Genomic DNA, 20,741 nt, shown 5'->3' on the forward strand with positions numbered 1-20,741 from the left:
ATCACACCCCCCGTGCTCCAATCAAACCCCCCCGCACTCCGACCCCCCCCCCCGCACACAGCGACCCCCCCGTGCTCCGATCCACCCCCCCCCGCACAGCGATCCCTCACCCCGTGCTCCAATCCTTCCCCGTGCTCCAATCCTCCCTCCCGTGTTCCGATCCACCCCCCCATGATCCGATCCACCCCTCCGTGCTCCGACGCCCCCCCGTGCCCTGATCTCCCCCCCCTTATACTTACCTGGCCGCCCGAGGTCCGTCCGTCTTCTTTCCTGGGCGCCGCCATCTTCCAAAATGGCGGGCGCATGTGCAGTGCGCCCGCCGAATCTGCCGGCCGGCAGATTCGTTCCAGAGTGAATTTTGATCACTGAGATATAACCTATCTCAGTGATCAAAATAAAAAAAATAGTAAATGACCCCCCCCCTTGTCACCCCCATAGATAGGGACAATAAAAAAAATAAAGAATTTTTTTTTTTTCACTAAGGTTGGGGTAAGAACTAGGGTTAGGGTTAGGGGTAGGGTTAGGGTTAGGGGTAGGGTTAGGGGTAGGGTTAGGGCTAGGGTTAGGGCTAGGGTTAGGGTTTCGGTATGTGCACACGTATTCTGGTCCTATGCGGATTTTTCCGCAGCGGATTTGAAAAATCCACAGTGCTAAACCGCTGCCGATTTATCGTGGATTTACCGCGGTTTTTCTGCGCATTTCACTGCGGTTTTACAACTGCGATTTTCTATTGGAGCAGTTGTAAAACCGCTGCGGAATCCGCAGAAAGAAGTGACATGCTGCGGAATGTAAACCGCTGCGTTTCCGTGCAGTTTTTCCGCAGCATGTGTACAGCGATTTTTGGTTCCCATAGGTTTACATTGAACTGTAAACTCATGGGAAACTGCTGCGGATCCGCAGCGTTTTCCGCAGCGTGTGCACATACCTTTAGAATTAGGCCATGTGCACACGGTGCGGATTGGCCGCTGCGGATTCGCAGCAGTGTTCCATCAGGTTTACAGTACCATGTAAACATATGGAAAACCAAATCCGCTGTGCCCATGGTGCAGAAAATACCGCGCGGGAACGCTGCGTTGTATTTTCCGCAGCATGCCAATTCTTTGTGCGGATTCCGCAGCGTTTTACACCTGTTCCTCAATAGGAATCCACAGGTGAAATCCGCACAAAAAACACTGGAAATCCACGGTAAATCCACAGGTAAAACGCAGTGCCTTTTACCCGCGGATTTTTCAAAAATGATGCTGAAAAATCTCATACGAATCCGCAACGTTGGCACATAGCCTTAGAGTTGGGTTGGAATTAGGGTTGTGGTTAGGGTTAGGGGTGTGTTGGGGTTAGGGTTGTGGTTAGGGGTGTGTTGGGGTTAGGGTTGTGATTAGGGTTACGGCTACAGTTGGGATAAGGGTTAGGGGTGTGTTGGAGGTAGAATTGAGGGGTTTCCACTGTTTAGGCACTTCAGGGGGTCTCCAAACGCAACATGGCGCCACCATTGATTCCAGCCAATCTTGTATTCAAAAATTCAAATGGTGCTCCCTCACTTCCGAACCCCGACGTGTGCCCAAACAGTGGTTTACCCCCACATATGGGGTACCAGCATACTCAGGACAAACTGCGCAACAATTACTGGGGTCCAATTTCTCCTGTTACCCTTGAGAAAATAAAAAATTGCTTGCTAAAACATCATTTTTGAGGAAAGAAAAATGATTTTTTATTTTCACGGCTCTGCGTTGTAAACGTCTGTGAAGCACTTGGGGGTTCAAAGTGCTCACCACATATCTAGATAAGTTCCTTGGGGGGTCTAGTTTCCAAAATGGGGTCACTTGTGGGGGGTTTCTACTGTTTAGGCACACCAGGGGCTCTGCAAACGCAACGTGACGCCCGCAGACCATTCCATCAAAGTCTGCATTTCAAAAGTCACTACTTCCCTTCTGAGCCCCGATGTGTGCCCAAACAGTGGTTTACCCCCACATATGGGGCATCAGCGTACTCAGGAGAAACTGGACAACAACTTTTGTGGTCCAATTTCTCCTGTAACCCTTGGGAAAATAAAAAATTCTGGGCTAAAAAATTATTTTTGAGGAAAGAAAACGTATTTATTATTTTCACGGCTCTGCGTTATAAACTTCTGTAAAGCACTTGGGGGTTGAAAGTGCTCACCACACATCTAGATAAGTTCCTTTCGGGGTCTAGTTTCCAAAATGGGGTCACTTGTGGGGGGTTTCTACTGTTTAGGCACACCAGGGGCTCTGCAAACGCAATGTGACGCCCGCAGACCATTCCATCAAAGTCTGCATTTCAAAAGTCACTACTTCCCCTCCTGAGCCCCCACGTGTGCCCAAACAGTGGTTTACCCCCACACATGGGGTATCAGCGTACTCAGGAGAAACTGGACAACAACTTTTGTGGTCCAATTTCTCCTGTAACCCTTGGGAAAATAAAAAATTCTGGGCTAAAAAATTATTTTTGAGGAAAGAAAACGTATTTATTATTTTCACTGCTCTGTGTTATGAACTTCTGTGAAGCACTTGGGGGTTCAAAGTGCTCACCTCACATCTAGATAAGTTCCTTTCGGGGTCTAGTTTCCAAAATGGGGTCACTTGTGGGGGGTTTCTACTGTTTAGGCACATCAGGGGCTCTGCAAACGCAACGTGACGCCCACAGAGCATTCCATCAAAGTCTGCATTTCAAAACGTCACTACTTCACTTCCGAGCCCCAGCATGTGCCTAAACAGTGGTTTACCCCCACATATGGGGTATCAGCGTACTCAGGAGAAACTGGACAACAACTTTTGGGGTCAAATTTCTCCTGTTACCCTTGGGAAAATAAAAAATTGCGGGCTAAAATTCATTTTTGAGAAAATAATTTTTTTTTTTTTATTTTCATGGCTCTGCGTTATAAACTTCTGTGAAGCACTTGAGGGTTCAAAGTGCTCACTACACATCTAGATTAGTTCCTTTGGGGGTCTAGTTTCCAAAATGGGGTAATTTGTGGGGGATCTCCAATGTTTAGGCACACAGGGGCTCTCCAAACGCGACATGGTGTCCGCTAATGATTGGAGATAATTTTCCATTTAAAAAGCCAAATGGCGTGCCTTCCCTTCTGAGCCCTGCCGTGCGCCCAAACAGTGGTTTACCCCCACATATGGGGTATCTGCATACTCAGGACAAACTGGACAACAACATTTGTGGTCCAATTTCTCCTATTACCATTGGCAAAATAGGAAATTCCAGGCTAAAAAATCATTTTTGAGAAAAGAAAAATTATTTTTTATTTTCATGGCTCTGCATTATAAACTTCTGTGAAGCACCTGGGGGTTTAAAGTGCTCAGTATGCATCTAGATAAGTTCCTTGGGGGGTCTAGTTTCCAAAATGGGGTCACTTGTGGGGGAGCTCCATTGCATAGGCACACAGGGGCTCTCCAAATGCGACATGGTGTCCGCTAACAATTGGAGCTAATTTTCCATTCAAAAAGTTAAAAGGCGCGCCTTCCCTTCCGAGCCCTGCCGTGTGCCCAAACAGTGGTTTACCCCCACATATGAGGTATCGGCGTACTCGGGAGAAATTGCTCAACAAATTTTAGGATCCATTTTATCCTATTGCCCATGTGAAAATGAAAAAATTGAGGCGAAAATAAATTTTTTGTGAAAAAAAAAGTACTTTTTCATTTTTACGGATCAATTTGTGAAGCACCTGGGGGTTTAAAGGGCTCACTAGGCATCTAGATAAGTTCCTTGGGGGGTCCAGTTTCCAAAATGGGGTCACTTGTGGGGGAGCTCCAATGTTTAAGCACACAGGGTCTCTCCAAACGCGACATGGTGTCCGCTAACGATGGAGATAATTTTTCATTCAAAAAGTCAAATGGCGCTCCTTCCCTTCCGAGCCTTACCATGTGCCCAAACAGTGGTTTACCCCCACATGTGAAGTATCGGTGTACTCAGGAGAAATTGCCAAACAAATTTTAGGATCCATTTTATCCTGTTGTACATGTGAAAATGAAAAAATTGAGGCTAAAAGAATTTTTTTGTGAAAAAAAAGTACTTTTTCATTTTTACGGATCAATTTGTGAAGCACCTGGGGGTTTAAAGGGCTCACTATGCATCTAGATAAGTTCATTGGGGCGTCTAGTTTCCAAAATGGGGTCACTTGTGGGGGAGCTCCAATTTTTAGGCACACGGGGGCTCTCCAAATGTGACATGGTGTCCGCTAAAGAGTGCAGCCAATTTTTCATTCAAAAAGTCAAATGGCGCTCCTTCCCTTCCAAGCCCTGCCGTGCGCCCAAACAGTGGTTTACCCCCACATATGAGGTATCAGCGTACTCAGGACAAATTGGACAACAACGTACGTGGTTCAGTTTCTCCTTTTACCATTGGGAAAATAAAAAAATTGTTGCTGAAAAATCATTTTTGTGACTAAAAAGTTAAATGTTCATTTTTTCCTTACATGTTGCTTCTGCTGCTGTGAAGCACCTGAAGGGTTAATAAACTTCTTGAATGTGGTTTTGTGCACCTTGAGGGGTGCAGTTTTTAGAATGGTGTCACTTTTGGGTATTTTCAGCCATATAGACCCCTCAAACTGACTTCAAATGTGAGGTGGTCCCTAAAAAAAATGGTTTTGTAAATTTCGTTGTAAAAATGAGAAATCGCTGGTCAAATTTTAACCCTTATAACTTCCTAGCAAAAAAAAATTTTGTTTCCAAAATTGTGCTGATGTAAAGTAGACGTGTGGGAAATGTTATTTATTAACTATTTTGTGTCACATAACTCTCTGGTTTAACAGAATAAAAATTCAAAATGTGAAAATTGCGAAATTTTCAAAATTTTCGCCAAATTTCCGTTTTTATCACAAATAAACACAGAATTTATTGACCTAAATTTACCACTAACATGAAGCCCAATATGTCACGAAAAAACAATCTCAGAACCGCTAGGATCCATTGAAGCGTTCCTGAGTTATTACCTCATGAAGGGACACTGGTCAGAATTGCAAAAAACGGCAAGGTCTTTAAGGTCAAAATAGGCTGGGTCATGAAGGGGTTAAAGGGGATAGAACATAGTTTCATTTTTGAGGTGACATCTCCACTCCACATTTTTAGCCAGAGAGCCCTTCTGGCTGAATTCGTTTGGACTAGAGATCTGGCGGCCACACGGATAGACTCTAGTGAGGCGTCTGCAAGGAACTCAGTTGCTCTATGTAAAATAGGCAAGGAATCCAATACTTCTTCTCGCGGGGTACCCTGAGAGATGTGGTTTTCAAGCTCTTCTATCCAACGGAAGAGAGCGGGCCATGCAGGTGGATGCAATATTGAATCTGAGGGCCGAGGTAGACATTTCCCAGGACTTTTTGAGAAGGCTCTCAATCTTCCTATCCAAGGGGTCCTTTAATTAGCCACCTGAACATCTATTTTGGGGATGTTCCATTTGATTGAATCCTCATCTAGAGGAAACCGTTTTTTAAAGTCCGAAGGAGTGGATAGCCGTTTCTCAGGTAGTTCCCACTCATTATTAATTATGTCTATGATACTTCTATGTACAGGGAACCTGGTTGCTTTTCGGAATGTATACCGAATAACTCGTCTTGTATAGACTGAGGAACTGGTTCCTCCTTTAGCCCCATAGTATTCCTCACTGCAGACACCAATTCCTCAATGTATTCAGAGGAAAACAGATATTTCCTGACTTCCGCAGATTTATGGGGTAACACATCTTCCCATTTGACTGAAGATGATGTATAAGACTCTTCAGACTCTGACCCGGAATATTCCTGGATTTTCCTCTTTTTGGGAAGTGATGGACCAGGTGAGGATGGTGGTGGTGGAGGGGGGGCAAGCGTGGCCAAAGAGGTTTGGACCTCTTGCCTAACCAGGGAGCGAATTTCTTCAATTAATGAAGGGTGTTCCGCCCGGACTATTTTATCCGTACAAGGTTGGCACAGCTTTTTCTCCCAATTTAAGGGCATTTTCACACTACAGGTAGTGCATTTGCGTTTAGTAGTTCTAGGGCCAGGCTTGACTCCCTGCAATGAGAGAGGAAGCGGTGTAAGAAGGTATACATAAAACTACCTTTGAATGGGACCCATCTCTGCCACACTTACAGGGGCTTGAGGAGCGCTGGGCTCTGCAGCTGCAGGGCAAGACGAATCCATGCTTACAGCAGGCTTACCTGAGACGTCTTCGCAGCTTATATAGAAAATAAGGCTGCACCACCGCGTGGCAATTAGCCGCCCCTCCCCCTCCGCGGTCCTAGGCAGGCGTGCGAGGGTGCAGCGTGCCTCACACGCCGTTCAGTAGTCCATTTCACTGGACAGTATCGTTCCTATGCAGGAGCGCCGACCCGGAAGTAGAAGGCACCATGTGACTTCCGGGTCGCCGAACAGCGCGCACAGGAGGGGGAGACGCCGGAGAGCTCAGGGAGGCCTCCGGGATGGGCTCACCGGTCCACTTTATCCCCCAAGAGGACGCAGGAGGACCGGGAACGCGGTCCCGAATCCGAAGAGATGGGAGCAAGAAACGGAGGAGGAAGCCCCGAGGGCCCGACCACCAATGCCCGGCAGAAAAATAAAAAACACAGGTACAACTGCAGAGCCGGCCGCGCAGCGCACCAGAAACCTCTCCATGCCCCATGGGGGACAGGAAAGACACTGGTTAATGGGAGGTGGGAGGGGTTTTTAACCTCTTGTGCTTCCGGTCCCCCATTAGGGTATGGAGACAACCTCCTGTGGCTGTCGTGGAAGGCTGAGAAGAGAAAAGAAGCATTAACCTGATCGCTAAACAGCGTAGCGAAAAAAAAAAATTGAAACGCCAGAATTACGTTTTTTGGTCGCCATGATATTGCAATAAAATGCAATAACGGACGGTCAAAAGAACATATCTGCACAAAAGTGGTATCAATAAAAACATCAGCTTGGAACGCAATAAATAAGCCCTCAACCGACCCCAGATCATGAAAAACGGAGACGCTATGGGTATTGGAATATGGCGCAATTTTTTTTAGCAAAGTTTGGAATTTGTTTTCACCACTTGGATAAAAGAGAACCTAGACATGTTTGGTGTCTATGAACTCGTAATGAACTGGAGAATCAAAATGGCAGGTCAGTTTTAGCATTTAGTGAACCTAGCAAAAAAGCCAAAACAAAAAACAAGTGTGGGATTGCACTTTTTTTTTGCAATTTCACCGCACTTGGATTTTTTTTCCCGTTTTCTAGTACATGACATGGTAAAACCAATGATGTCGTTCAAAAGTACAACTCGTCCCACAAAAAATAAGCCCTCACATGGCCATATTGATGGAAAAATAAAAAAGTTATGGCTCTGGGAAGGAGGGGAGCGAAAAACGAACACGGATAAATGGAAAATCCCAAGGTCATGAAGGGGTTAAGAAGCATGTGCAAATGATGAATCAGAATTTTATTGCATTTGAGCCTTGCAAATGTGGAAGTGCTGTCATGGATAGAGATTGATTTATCAATGCATGGCACAGATGCTTCATATCATGGATTCACATGGGAAAACTGATTAGTGTTTTGTCTTTTCAGTTGGCTTCAATTCAACATGTCCACAATGATAAGAAATTAGAAAAAAATCTTAAAAGGATCATAGACTTAAGGTACCGTCACACTCAGCAACTTTGCAACGAGAACGACAACAATCTGTGACGTTGCAGCGTCCTGGATAGCGATCTCGTTGTGTTTGACACGCAGCAGCGACCTGGATCCCGGTGTTATATCGCTGGTCTGAGCTAGAAGTCCAGAACTTTCTTTGGTCGTTAGATCGGCGTGTATCATCATGTTTGACATCAAAAGCAACGACGCCAGCAACGTTTTTACATGGAGCTAACAACCAGCGAGAACGATAAGTGAGTCGCTGTTACGTCACTGGATCGCTCCTGCATCGTTCTGGAGTTGCTGTGTTTGAAGTCTCTACAGCGACCTAAACAGCGACGCTCCAGCGATCTAGTTTAGGTCGGATCGTTGTCTATATCGCTGCAGCGTCGCTTAGTGTAACGGTACCTTTAGATGTGGCTCCCAGAGATAAGACTACTCCTATATCGAACGTCTATGGCATATCTTGTTATCATGCCATAAATGTTGGAGATGCTAACAGTGTGCATTCACCACTACGGGCACAGGAAAAAACAAAGTTATGACAGATATGGCAATACATCCCTGTCTGTATTGTACCACATCCTGAGCTACTTGAAAACGATTTACTTTCAATAGGACTTGTGGATACATTTACTTATCAGCAAGAAGTATGTACACAAGCAACAATGCCAGCACTTGCAGAACAATGTAGTGCAGGTCTGTGCTTGGACCTGGAGTAGTCCAGTTAGATACAGTGATAGTACAATTCAAAACACTTGAATTCCTGACCTTCACTGACTGCTACATTACAAATCTAAGTTTACCAGTGGCTATTAACCATTTAATGACCAAGACAATTTTTACAATTCTGACCACTGTCCCTTTGAGTTTATAGCATGGGACCGCTTCAAAGGATTTCACTGATTCTGAAATTGTTTTTTCGTGACATATTGTACCTCATTTTAGTGGCACATCTGCACAATTTTGGAAGCAATTTTTTTTTGTTAGGAAGTCATAAGGGGTAAAAGTTGACCAGCGATTTCTCATTTTTCCTACAAAATTGACAAAACCATTTTTTAGGGACCACCCCACATTTGAAGTGACTTTGGGGGGTTAATATGAAAGAAAATACCCAAAAGTGACACCATTCTAAAAACTGCACCCCTCAAGGTGCACAAAACCACATTCAAGAAGTTTATTAACCCTTCAGGTGCTTCACAAGAACTAAAGCAATGTGGAAGGAAATAATGGACATTTTACTTTTTTCACAAAAAGAAAATGGACCACAAAGTTTGTTGTGTAATTTCTCCTGAGTACGCCGATACCCGATATGTGGGGGAAAACCACTGTTTAGGCGCATGGCAGAGCTCAGAAGGGAGCACAGTTTGACTTTTTGATTGCAAAATTCACTGGAATCGATGTTTGGAGACCTGTCATGATCCCAATGGCAGGGGATCACAAAAGGACAAGCACACAAAAAACAGAACAAGCTCTAGGGTGATGGAAACTGAGCTGACCGCGATCCTGAACCTAATTCACAACACTAGCAGTAGCCGGGGAACGTGCCTATGATGATTCTAGACGTCTCGCGCCAGCCGAAGGACTAGCTTCCCCTATTAGAAGAAACAAAGACCTCTCTTGCCTCCAGAGAAACACCCCACAGAAATAGCAGCCCCCCACATGTAATGACGGTGAAATGAGAGGAAAGCACATACGTAGTAATGAAAACAGATTCAGCAAAATGAGGCCCGCTAAAACTAGATAGCAGAGGATACAAAAGTGAACTGCGCGGTCAGCGAAAAACCCTACAAAAAACCATCCTGAAATTACCTGAACTCATGTGCCAACTCATGGAACATGAGGAGTAATATCAGCCCACTAGAGCAACCAGCAACAAGGAATCACATAACTGCAAGCTGGACTAAAACAAAAATAAAGCAAAACGTGGAACAGGAAAATCAAAAACTTAGCTTGTCCAGAAGATTACAGAAGCGGAAAGCAGAGGTAACAAGACACACTGATTACATTGATCGCCGGAAATGACAAGAAAGCCAGGTTAAATAGGAAACTCCCATATCCTGATAGAACAGGTGGACACCAGAGACCGCAGAGAACACAAGTCACCCAGTACCATCTGTAACCACCAGAGGGAGCCCAAAAACAGAATCCACAAGAGACCCACTGATGTACCTCAACAGTGGAAACCACCCCAATTTTAATGCCAACCCTAACACAGCCCTAACTCACCTGTAACCCCAACACACCCATAACCCCAACCGCACCTCCATCCGTAACCCTAACCCCAACACAACACTAACCCTAGCTGCAGAGAATGGAAAAAAAATTAAATCAATGAAGGGAATCAAGGAGTCGTTTCTTAACCCTCTTCTGTAAGAAAATTGAAATGGCATAAGTGTGAACACGTATCGGGTTTGGTCAATCCCATCCCGGGTCTTACAGAGCGAGTACTCCTGTGCACCCGTGTCCTATAGGAGTGGAGACACTGGATAAAGGATTTATTAAAGCCCTTCTAGACATATCAATAATTAGCATTCATAGGAATGCTTGATCCTGATTATCAGTCTGTGGTATGCAAAACACGTGTTCTTCGGGCAATTTGATTTTAATGCCGTCACATCAACTTGTGAAAAGCAGATGTCGTGCAAATAACATGTACTGTATGTGGGGACAGAAGAGCGATAGCTCTGTCCCCATCTCTGTTTGTTAGGCTATGTTAACAAGCCAGAAAACAAGAGCCGCACGACTTGAACAAAGTTGATAAGCAGACATTACTGGCTTTGAGTCAGTGTAAATGAGATGGACCCAATGTGAACAAAGTTCTAATTGTTCTTTGTAATAATGAATACATTTTTGCTGGAAGATCTCCAAGTGTCAAAAATTGGCTGAAATTTTCAACGACTTCAGTATTTTATTAGTGAAACATCAAAGAAACATTTTTTTTTTTAATCTTTTGGACAAATTTTTATTTATTTATTTGCTTTTTTATAGCAACATAAAAAATTGACAAAAAAAATTATTAACTGCATTTAACAGTACAAACGTTTCGAACACTTAAATCTACAAGCAAAGCATTCCACTTTTAAAAAGTAGAAGGAATGGCATAGAAATTAACTCAAGTAACTGACCTTCCCAGGCTCTCAGAGTTGGATCAGCTGCTACTCCAAGACCCTTGGTGTCCATTACAGGATCAAACATGGAAGCCTCGGGTCATGCAGTATAGAGAAAGAACTTTCAAGGACCGTGTTCCCAGAGCAGATGATGGAAAGGTATGCTACACAGCGGGCATTGGAACCGGTCTGATAAGAAAGGGGGGAGGGAGGCAGGCAGGATCGTTCACATCAGCCTGTGTCAACATTTAATAGCCTGTTCCATAGCTCTATTGAAACTGGAAGGAAAGACTTTTGAAGTTGTAGGATAAAATTTTAAAACATGGCCTTTTACTTATATTATGGCCCCCCTTACCAAAAAAAAGAAAAAAAAACTACATAAAAACACAGTTACTAAATAAGGAACAAGGATTAGAACTTGCCTATAACTTCATATAAGTAACAGTTATACCACACCATGCTCATAATAGGAGCTATAAAGTATGTGTTTTTGTGACAGCACTTCCTTCAAAGTCTTCAATATTATTGTTCTAAAATAAAAAAAATATATAAAATTATATTATATAGTGTGATATATTCATGAGCTGCAGGCTCTCTTACCCACCGCCACTGATTGACACCATTCTCCGCATTGTGGTGCATAGTGAGAAAACAATAAGTCAGGGAGCTGATTGATGCCACAGTTTATTAATACCCCACAGCTCATCAGATGGAATTTTCATAAAATCCCAACCTAACATAACAGAGAGGTAACAATACTTAAATCATGGAGCAGGTTTATTTATTTTACTCATTTATATAGCGCCATTAACGTCCACAGCGGTTTATTGGCATTCCATGATGCTACTTTATATTGACCTCAGTGCAATATAAATCTGCTAAGAGATTCTATTTCAGGGCATGTTCCTACATAGTATAAAATGACAGCATTTTTTACGCTGCATTTAACAGTGCAAGCAAAGTGGATGCTTTTTCATAAAAACTCATGCCAACTATGCTTTTAATTATGCTGTTGAACTTTGTGCTTTATGGCGTTTTCTCCCAAGGGATTTCTAAGGGAAGCCTGAAAATAAATGTAGGAAACACAAATCCGTTAAACTGCATAACCAATTCTGCACACAAAAAAACGGTTTGAAAATCTGCACCAAAAATAGCAGATTTCTACTGCATAGTTTGGTGCAGACACCTGCAGAAAAAAAAAGCATTTTGCATAACAAGCTATTAGAGAAGCACTCCTACAATCTATCTATCCTATATTATTGCAAAACACTCTTTCAGTGAATACTTTGCATCTCCATTAATACTGCACCCACACACAAATGATACACCATTTGAAAGGTAAATTGCCCCCTTCAGCAAGAAAATAGCCAAAGAAACCACACATCCACGATGATATCACAAAATACATTTTAAACATTAATTTTCATAAAACTGCAGTAAGGAAAAATGACCTGCAGGTGGCACCACACTACCCCAAAGCACAATACCACAAAGCTGAAACAAAATCTAACATTTGCCTTGGGAGTTTTCCAGCGTGACGAACTCCTTGCCCAGCCAATTTCAGGCAGGTACATATAAAATATTTGCTACATATGTGGAAGTAGAATTAAAGTAAAACCTTACCTGTTTAAGACTTCAGCTTTAAAACTGAAGATATAAATGAATGCAGCCTAAAAGGGACCGGACAAGTTCTGAACAATCAGATTTTCCTTATTATTGGAGTCATTGAAAAGTCTATCTTCCTTCAAAGGTTGCAGCTTATTGGTGACCTGGAGTCACCTCTGGTTCCAAGTAAAAAAAAACTGCAGCTTTGACATAACTCAGACTATACATTGTTTCCCATGGGAGAGATTGGTGGGAACCTTGCAAAAATTGAAAAAAAAAATATCCATATGTAGGGAAAGAGGTAAAATCTGCAGATTTTTTTTTTGTAAGGGATATTCCCAATTCTTATACAATGCTATAAATACGCTCAGTTATGGGGTCAATTCTCCATCATTTTTACTGTCAAAGTGGCACTGCTGTACAGGGAGCTGCTCTGTTCACATACAGGGAGCTGTGTTGCACTTCCCTACACTGCAGATAGATGGCAGTACTGGTGCCCCTGTCCTTTTGCAAGGCCCTGACAATCAGACCCCTTCTGATCAGTAAATAAAATATACAATTATGTTTAATGTTGGGGGATCTCCTTTAGGCTGGAGTCACACACGTTTAAAAAAAAATAAATAAAATTTGGTCCGTTTTACACAGACGAGAATCGCAGAAATGTTCCCTGAACAGTGATCTGTATTTCATCCGTGTGCAGTGCAAGAATGCGATTTTCTCACATGTAAGCTTCTGTGTGACATCCATATGGCGAGATTTTCTCGCTGGCTTGCAAAATGGACATATAATGGATCCATGGGCTCAAATATTCGTGAAAACATATATACAGTCTCTCTCTCTCTATATATATCTATCTATCAGTGAGACACATTGCCTGCGCCCCCGACAACCAATGTGCGAAAATTACACATGGGCCAACTAATTTTTTATTCCTCAAACCTGCCTAAATGCCTTGCTCTGACACTCCGCAATTCGGGCTCATGCACCCAACTGATACTCTCGGAGTGCTATCCGCAGTTTGTACAGATCGCACTCGTACCTATGAGATTGTGTGGGGCTGTGTACATGTCCGAATTTTTCCTTCAGACCGAAGGAGGGGGGGGGGGGGAGGGGAGGGGAGGAGGGTGTGGAAATCGGTGACATGTCTGATCTTGATCTAATTATTGGATCAAAATTGGCAATGCAAATCTAATGGTCCGCGATAAAAATCAACCCGCAGTCAAATGACATCTGAATCCGGTCCAATTTTTATTGACTGACAGAATGGAGAGGGTGGAGATCTTTCTCCATGTCCATGAAAAACTGGTGCCACTTATCAGAATAATTAAACCATCTCAGATGTGGAGAAAACAGTCGTGTGACCCTACCTTTACACTCGTTGCAAACATTTTGAAAGGTTTAGCGAATAGATTTCATGGGAGTGCTTCTGTTATACTATATGGCAGTTTCATAGTTTACATTTTACTTAACAGTAAAAGAATCCTAATCGGTTGCAACTCCGCTTTCCCTGGTGTGGTGGTAGGTAAATTGGATCTCCAGCACAAGGAAGAAAACCCATTTGATAACAGCTGTTTCAGGGTGCTTGCTTCTCATGACAAAGGAACCGGTTGCCTAGATGAGATGCCTGTGACACAGCCTTGGGTGGGAAAAACTACTACTCCTGATTGAAGAGATCCTTCCCTGTAAGTGTCCACACTATCTATATAACCAGTGTTCCTACAGATGTATCATAGGCATCACATTCTGACAAGCAGTACCCTGAAACAGCCATGTACACAGGCAGGTGACTGGTTTGGTTAATATTAGTGTTAGCATCTTGGCGAGAGCCAGAAACCCTAACTTAGTGGTAAAAATGTCACACATTGGCTTTAAAGTGAACCAGTCAGCAGATTTCTGGTAAGTAAACTACAGACACTGTCAGGATGAAACTGTTGTTCTGACTAAAATGATACCTGGGGTGATGAAATCAGTCTTGTGGTTGTTTAACCTCTTTACCCTTGAAGGTGGTTTTGTACATTAATGACCTGGCAAATTTTTTCAATTCTAACCAGTGTCACTTTATGAGGTAAAAACTTCACAACGGATCTCGGTGATTCTGAGATTGTTTTTTCATGACATACTGTACTTCATGACAGTGGTAAAATATATTTGATAGGAGTTGAGTTTTGTGAAAAAAACGGAAATTTGGCAATAATGTTGCAATTTTAAAACTTTGAATTTTCATGCAATGACCACAGGTATTTTTAGTTTTGCATTTTAATTTTTGCTCCCCTTCTTCCTAGAGCCATAACTTTGTTTTTTGGTGAAAATGGCCATGAGGGCTTGTTTTTTGTGGAACGAGTTGTACTTTTGAAAGACACCATTGGTTTTACCATATCGTACTGGAAAACAGTAAAATTCCAAGTGTGGTGAAATTGCAAAAAAAAGTGCAATTCCACAATTGTGTGTTGCTTTTTTTTTAAATTTATTTACTAGGTTCACTAAATGCTGAAACTGACCTGCCATTATGATTCTCCAGGTCATTATGAGTTCATTGACACCAAACATGTCTAGATTCTTTCTTATCTAAGTGGTGGAAAAAAATTCCCAAATTTGTAAAAAAAATAAATAAAAAATTGTGCCATTTTCCAATACCTGTAGCGTGTCCATTTTTCATGATCTCGGGTTGGATGAGGGCTTATTTTTGCGTGCTGAGCTGACATTTTTAAAGATACCATTTTGGTGCAGATATAATCTTTTGATCGCCCGTTATTGCATTTTAATGCAGTGTTGCGGCGACCCCCAAAAAAACAACTTAATTCTGGAGTTTTGATTTTTCTTGTAACGCTGTTAAGCGATTGGTAATTTTTTTTTATATTGATAGATCGGGCGATTCTGACCGCGGCGATACCAAATATGTGTATGTTGGATTTTTTTTATTGTTTTATTTTGAATGGGGCAAAAGGGGGGGTGATTTGAACTTACAGTAAATATTTAAAAAAAAAAAACTTTTTTACTTTTAGCATGCTTCAATAGTCTCCATGGGAGACTAGCAGCTGTCATAACCCAATCAGCTCTGCTACATACAATAATAAACAGGAAAACACCTGAAACTATGGGGCAACATGCTACAATGGGGTCTCTAAAGCATATAAAAATAACCCATAGTATATTATAGGACATGTACGGACACACTGACGTCCATAGAACAAGCACCACAAGAAAAAAATCAGTGTAAAAAACGTCCAAAAGCTATTGTTAAGGTCAAAATACAAAAGTTTATTAAATATACAAAAACAGACCTACAGACAGGACAGATGATAAAAGGGTAACAGATCTTCCCACATAAACAAAAAAGGCGGAAGGGCCGAATGTGGAACCACTTGGGAGACAGCACATAATCATATATATAGGTATAAGCAGGACATCCCGCACCGTAACCATGTCTCATATAACATACCTGTAGGTACTAAAGGGTCACACACCGGCACTCCCGCCCTCCCCGACGCGCGTTTCGGAAGTATAAAACTTCCTTCCTCAGGGGGCATACATCGAGAAGCTGAGCCACCATAAATAGAGGCCAGGGCCGGAAGTGTACGCCGGCCGGCACAGGGAGCGCCGCCCACCCAGAAGCGCCACGCAGAACCGCCGACGTCAGGGCACCAGGATCCCACGTGACCACGACGTCAGGCAGTAGGCGGAGCCACTGGGCGGGACAAGGCGGAACCCAGCCGCACAGAAGCACAGCCGCGGCCATCTTGGTAAGGGGCATAAGCACACTTAAGTACAGCGCAGAAACCGGACAGAGCTGCACGCATGACAGGCTCCCTAGTGAGCAGCCACTAAAAGGGGGGTACGCACACCCGCACATGCCGGCCTCCCCATAGACCGCCGATGCCGGGACGCATGGGGCCCCATGCGACCACTACATCAAACGGACGGCGGAGCCCGCATGCACAGGCGGCAGCACCCCACAAGTGGCATACATGTAGACACCTATAACATATCCGCAACTATTTACAACTAAACAGGATGCATAGTACTATTAACAGGTATATACCACAAAGAACATATACATAATATACATAGATATCCAGTAACAGTACAGAAAGATGTGATATGACAATAGATAAAAGTAACCACATGGCTGCAACATAACACGACCGAACATCATATCCTATAATGTAATATATATGCGCTACTGATGTAGCTAATAACATAGAAAAATAAATAATAAACTCCATATAGGTAACAGCGTATGACGTCCACAGTCCGAATAGTACAGCAAAATAAATGCCATATAGATGACAGCATATGACATCCGCAGCCGAACTTAGATGTCAAGTCCACATCATGGTAAGATACAGCGCACAGAAGAATACGGATGGAAAACTGGGTAGCTCATTTTCACATGGTGCATAGCGCACATACGATGGATATAAGTGACACTAAAAAACAGAAAAAGATATAATTAAAATCACATAAAATAAAGGAAAATGCGGAAAAATCCGCACCCATCGATACACATCACCCGGGGGACTCCAGAAATGGGGCAAACGAAAGGCACTCATTAAGGCCAGAGGGGTGGACCGTATTGAGAGTCCAGATCCACCTCGTCTCCAGCCTCGCCAAACGCCCAGATAACCCACCACCCCTAATATTGATTTTAAGAGCATCGATACCACGTACCCTCAACAGGGTACTATCACAATTATGCAAAGTTTTAAAATGCCGTGGTATCGTCTTAAGTGTGGATGCGTCCGCCTGGCGGACCGCCGCCTGAATACCCAACACGTGCTCCCTCGTGCGGACCTTAAGTTGGCGCGTTGTTAGTCCAACATAAATAAGGCCGCACGGGCACGTGGCATAATAAATTACGTATCTTGTGGTACAAGTGATACGCTGCCTAATCTCAAATGACCTTGTGCCCTCAGAGTTAGAGAAACTGTTGCACCGGTCAATGTTGGGACAGGCGACGCATCCACCACACGGAACACATCCACCACTCCTTTTGAATCTATCCAAGAAGGTGGGCAACGGGCGCTCGGGATAATGGCTGGAGACGAGGTGGTCCCTTAAATTTTTGGCCCGTCTAAATGACATAGATGGTCTAGATGGCACAATTTTCTTCAAAACAGGGTCCACCCTAAGAATTGGCCAAGCCTGCTCCAGAATAGCACGTACCCTACTGGACTGCGAGCTAAATGTGGTTACAAACCTAGTTTGGTCATCCGTCCTAGATCTACCACTCTCACCCCCCCTATAGAGCAAATCACTTCTCGAAGCACAAGGTCATTTGAGATTAGGCAGCGTATCACTTGTACCACAAGATACGTAATTTATTATGCCACGTGCCCGTGCGGCCTTATTTATGTTGGACTAACAACGCGCCAACTTAAGGTCCGCACGAGGGAGCACGTGTTGGGTATTCAGGCGGCGGTCCGCCAGGCGGACACATCCACACTTAAGACGATACCACGGCATTTTAAAACTTTGCATAATTGTGATAGTACCCTGTTGAGGGTACGTTGTATCGATGCTCTTAAAATCAATATTAGGGGTGGTGGGTTATCTGAGCGTTTGGCGAGGCTGGAGACGAGGTGGATCTGGACTCTCAATACGGTCCACCCCTCTGGCCTTAATGAGTGACTTTCGTTTGCCCCATTTCTGGAGTCCCCCGGGTGATGTGTATCGATGGGTGCGGATTTTTCCGCATTTTCCTTTATTTTATGTGATTTTAATTATATCTTTTTCTGTTTTTTAGTGTCACTTATATCCATCGCATGTGCGCTATGCACCATGTGAAAATGAGCTACCCAGTTTTCCATCCGTATTCTTCTGTGCGCTGTATCTAACCATGATGTGGACTTGACATCTAAGTTCGGCTGCGGATGTCTTATGCTGTCATCTATATGGCATTTATTTTGCTGTACTATTCGGACTGTGGACGTCATACGCTGTTACCTATATGGAGTTTATTATTTATTTTTCTATGTTATTAGCTACATCAGTAGCGCATATATATTACATTATAGGATATGATGTTCGGTCGTGTTATGTTGCAGCCATGTGGTTACTTTTATCTATTGTCATATCACATCTTTCTGTACTGTTACCGGATATCTATGTATATTATGTATATGTTCTTTGTGGTATATACCTGTTAATAGTACTATGCATCCTGTTTAGTTGTAAATAGTTGCGGATATGTTATAGGTGTCTACATGTATGCCACTTGTGGGGTGCTGCCGCCTGTGCATGCGGGCTCCGCCGTCCGTTTGATGTAGTGGTCGCATGGGGCCCCATGCGTCCCGGCATCGGCGGTCTATGGGGAGGCCGGCATGTGCGGGTGTGCGTACCCCCCTTTTAGTGGCTGCTCACTAGGGAGCCTGTCATGCGTGCAGCTCTGTCCGGTTTCTGCGCTGTACTTAAGTGTGCTTATGCCCCTTACCAAGATGGCCGCGGCTGTGCTTCTGTGCGGCTGGGTTCCGCCTTGTCCCGCCCAGTGGCTCCGCCTACTGCCTGACGTCGTGGTCACGTGGGATCCTGGTGCCCTGACGTCGGCGGTTCTGCGCGGCGGTTCTGCGCGGCGCTTCTGGGTGGGCGGCGCTCCCTGTGCCGGCCGGCGTACACTTCCGGCCCTGGCCTCTATTTATGGTGGCTCAGGTTCTCGATGTATGCCCCCTGAGGAAGGAAGTTTTATACTTCCGAAACGCGCGTCGGGGAGGGCGGGAGTGCCGGTGTGTGACCCTTTAGTACTTACAGGTATGTTATATGAGACATGGTTACGGTGCGGGATGTCCTGCTTATACCTATATATATGATTATGTGCTGTCTCCCAAGTGGTTCCACATTCGGCCCTTCCGCCTTTTTTGTTTATGTGGGAAGATCTGTTACCCTTTTATCATCTGTCCTGTCTGTAGGTCTGTTTTTGTATATTTAATAAACTTTTGTATTTTTACCTTAACAATAGCTTTTGGACGTTTTTTACACTGATTTTTTCTTGTGGTGCTTGCTTCTGCTACATACAGTAGCATACAGATCGCCTGTATATAGAATTGCTGACTTGCTATGACCACCGACCACCGTGCGGAGCTCATAGAAATTCGGCAGTGACAACCATAGAGGTCTGCTGGAAACCTCTGGTTGTCATGCCAACCCATCAGCAACCCACGGTCATGTGACAAGGGCACCGATGGGTGGGATTTCTGGCGCGCTTGCCAGATGCCAGAGTTTGACAGTGGCATTTAACAGGTTAACAGCTTCGGGTGGATCGCGATTCCACCCGCTGTTGTTGCGGGCACATATCAGGTGTTCAAAACAGCTGACATGTGCCGGAAAAGATGTGGGCTCACCGCCAAAGCTCACATCAAAGAGGGTGTCCGACATCGGCATACTATTACACCTGATGTCGAAAAGGGGTTAAATCAGAGATCTGTCACAAAATAGTTAATAAATAACATTTCCCACATGTCTACTTAACAGCACAATTTTGGTACCAAAATTCTTTTTGTTAGGAAGTAATAAGGCTTAAAATTTGATCAGCTATTTTTCCAACAAAATTTACTTTTATTTATTTTTTTTTTTAGAGACAACAGCACATTTAAAGTCACTTTGAGGGGTCTATATGATAAAATCTGCACCCCTCAAGGTGCTCAAAACCACATTCAAAAAGTTTAACCCTTCGGGTGCTTCACGATAATTTTTGTAAAATGGAAAAAAAAAACATTTTACTTTTTCACAAAAGATGTACTTTTAGATCCATTTTTTTTATTTTGACAAGGTTAACAGGAAAAATTGACCCCAAAATTAATTGTGTAATTTCCTCTGAGCATGCTGATACCCCATAAGATGGAGAAGTGTATGCCAGAAACGTTTAAGGTTTTAACCTCATGATGGTTCCCCTGTTTCCAAATGACTCTCTAATAAAAAAAAAAGATTGATTCTATGAATGGAAATGCTGGAAAATCCTTTTTTCCCCTCTTTGGTCCCAAGATACATACCGTTAAGATATGGCTTAGTTTGCAGTTGTCAAATGCCTGCAAGTATGTATATTGTGAGTGTAAATGTGATGTAATGGACAAATGAAGACACGAAGACTTTGACCTTTTTTCTCATTTAATAGTGACTTTACTGCAAAAAAAAAAAAAAAAAAATCAATAAAAGTTTCCTGAACAAATGTTAATCTTTGTACCAGCGGCAAATTTTTGCTCCCCTTATTTCCACCCCACCCTTTCTTTCTGACATCCAGTGCGTGGCTGGAATTCAGACTTTACTTCTAAGGCTGCGAATAGTGATTAAAACACATACCCCACCCCCTCCCCTCCCCCCCTTTCCCCGAGGTTCTTTGGTTCAACAATAAAAAATATACACACAGGGGAAAAAAAAAAATACACAAGACCACACAAATATTACAAAAAATAAAATAAAATAAACCTTTTCAAAAGCCA

At 43.4% G+C, this 20,741-nt stretch overlaps 1 protein-coding gene across 1 annotated transcript in view; it reads right to left on the reverse strand.

Moving 5' to 3' along the window:
- The window catches only part of LOC138676432 (synaptotagmin-4-like), a 156,932-nt gene extending 146,003 nt beyond the window's left edge, over positions 1–10,929 (reverse strand). Inside the window, exon 1 of the mRNA XM_069765723.1 lies at positions 10,726–10,929. Within this exon, the coding sequence (XP_069621824.1) occupies positions 10,726–10,795 (70 nt within the window). The 5' untranslated portion in view covers positions 10,796–10,929. The remainder of the gene's footprint in view (positions 1–10,725) is intronic.
- Positions 10,930–20,741: the final 9,812 nt, after the last annotated feature.

The sequence above is a fragment of the Ranitomeya imitator genome, chromosome 4 (assembly GCF_032444005.1).
Source record: "Ranitomeya imitator isolate aRanImi1 chromosome 4, aRanImi1.pri, whole genome shotgun sequence".
NCBI classification, from domain to species: Eukaryota; Metazoa; Chordata; class Amphibia; order Anura; family Dendrobatidae; genus Ranitomeya; species Ranitomeya imitator.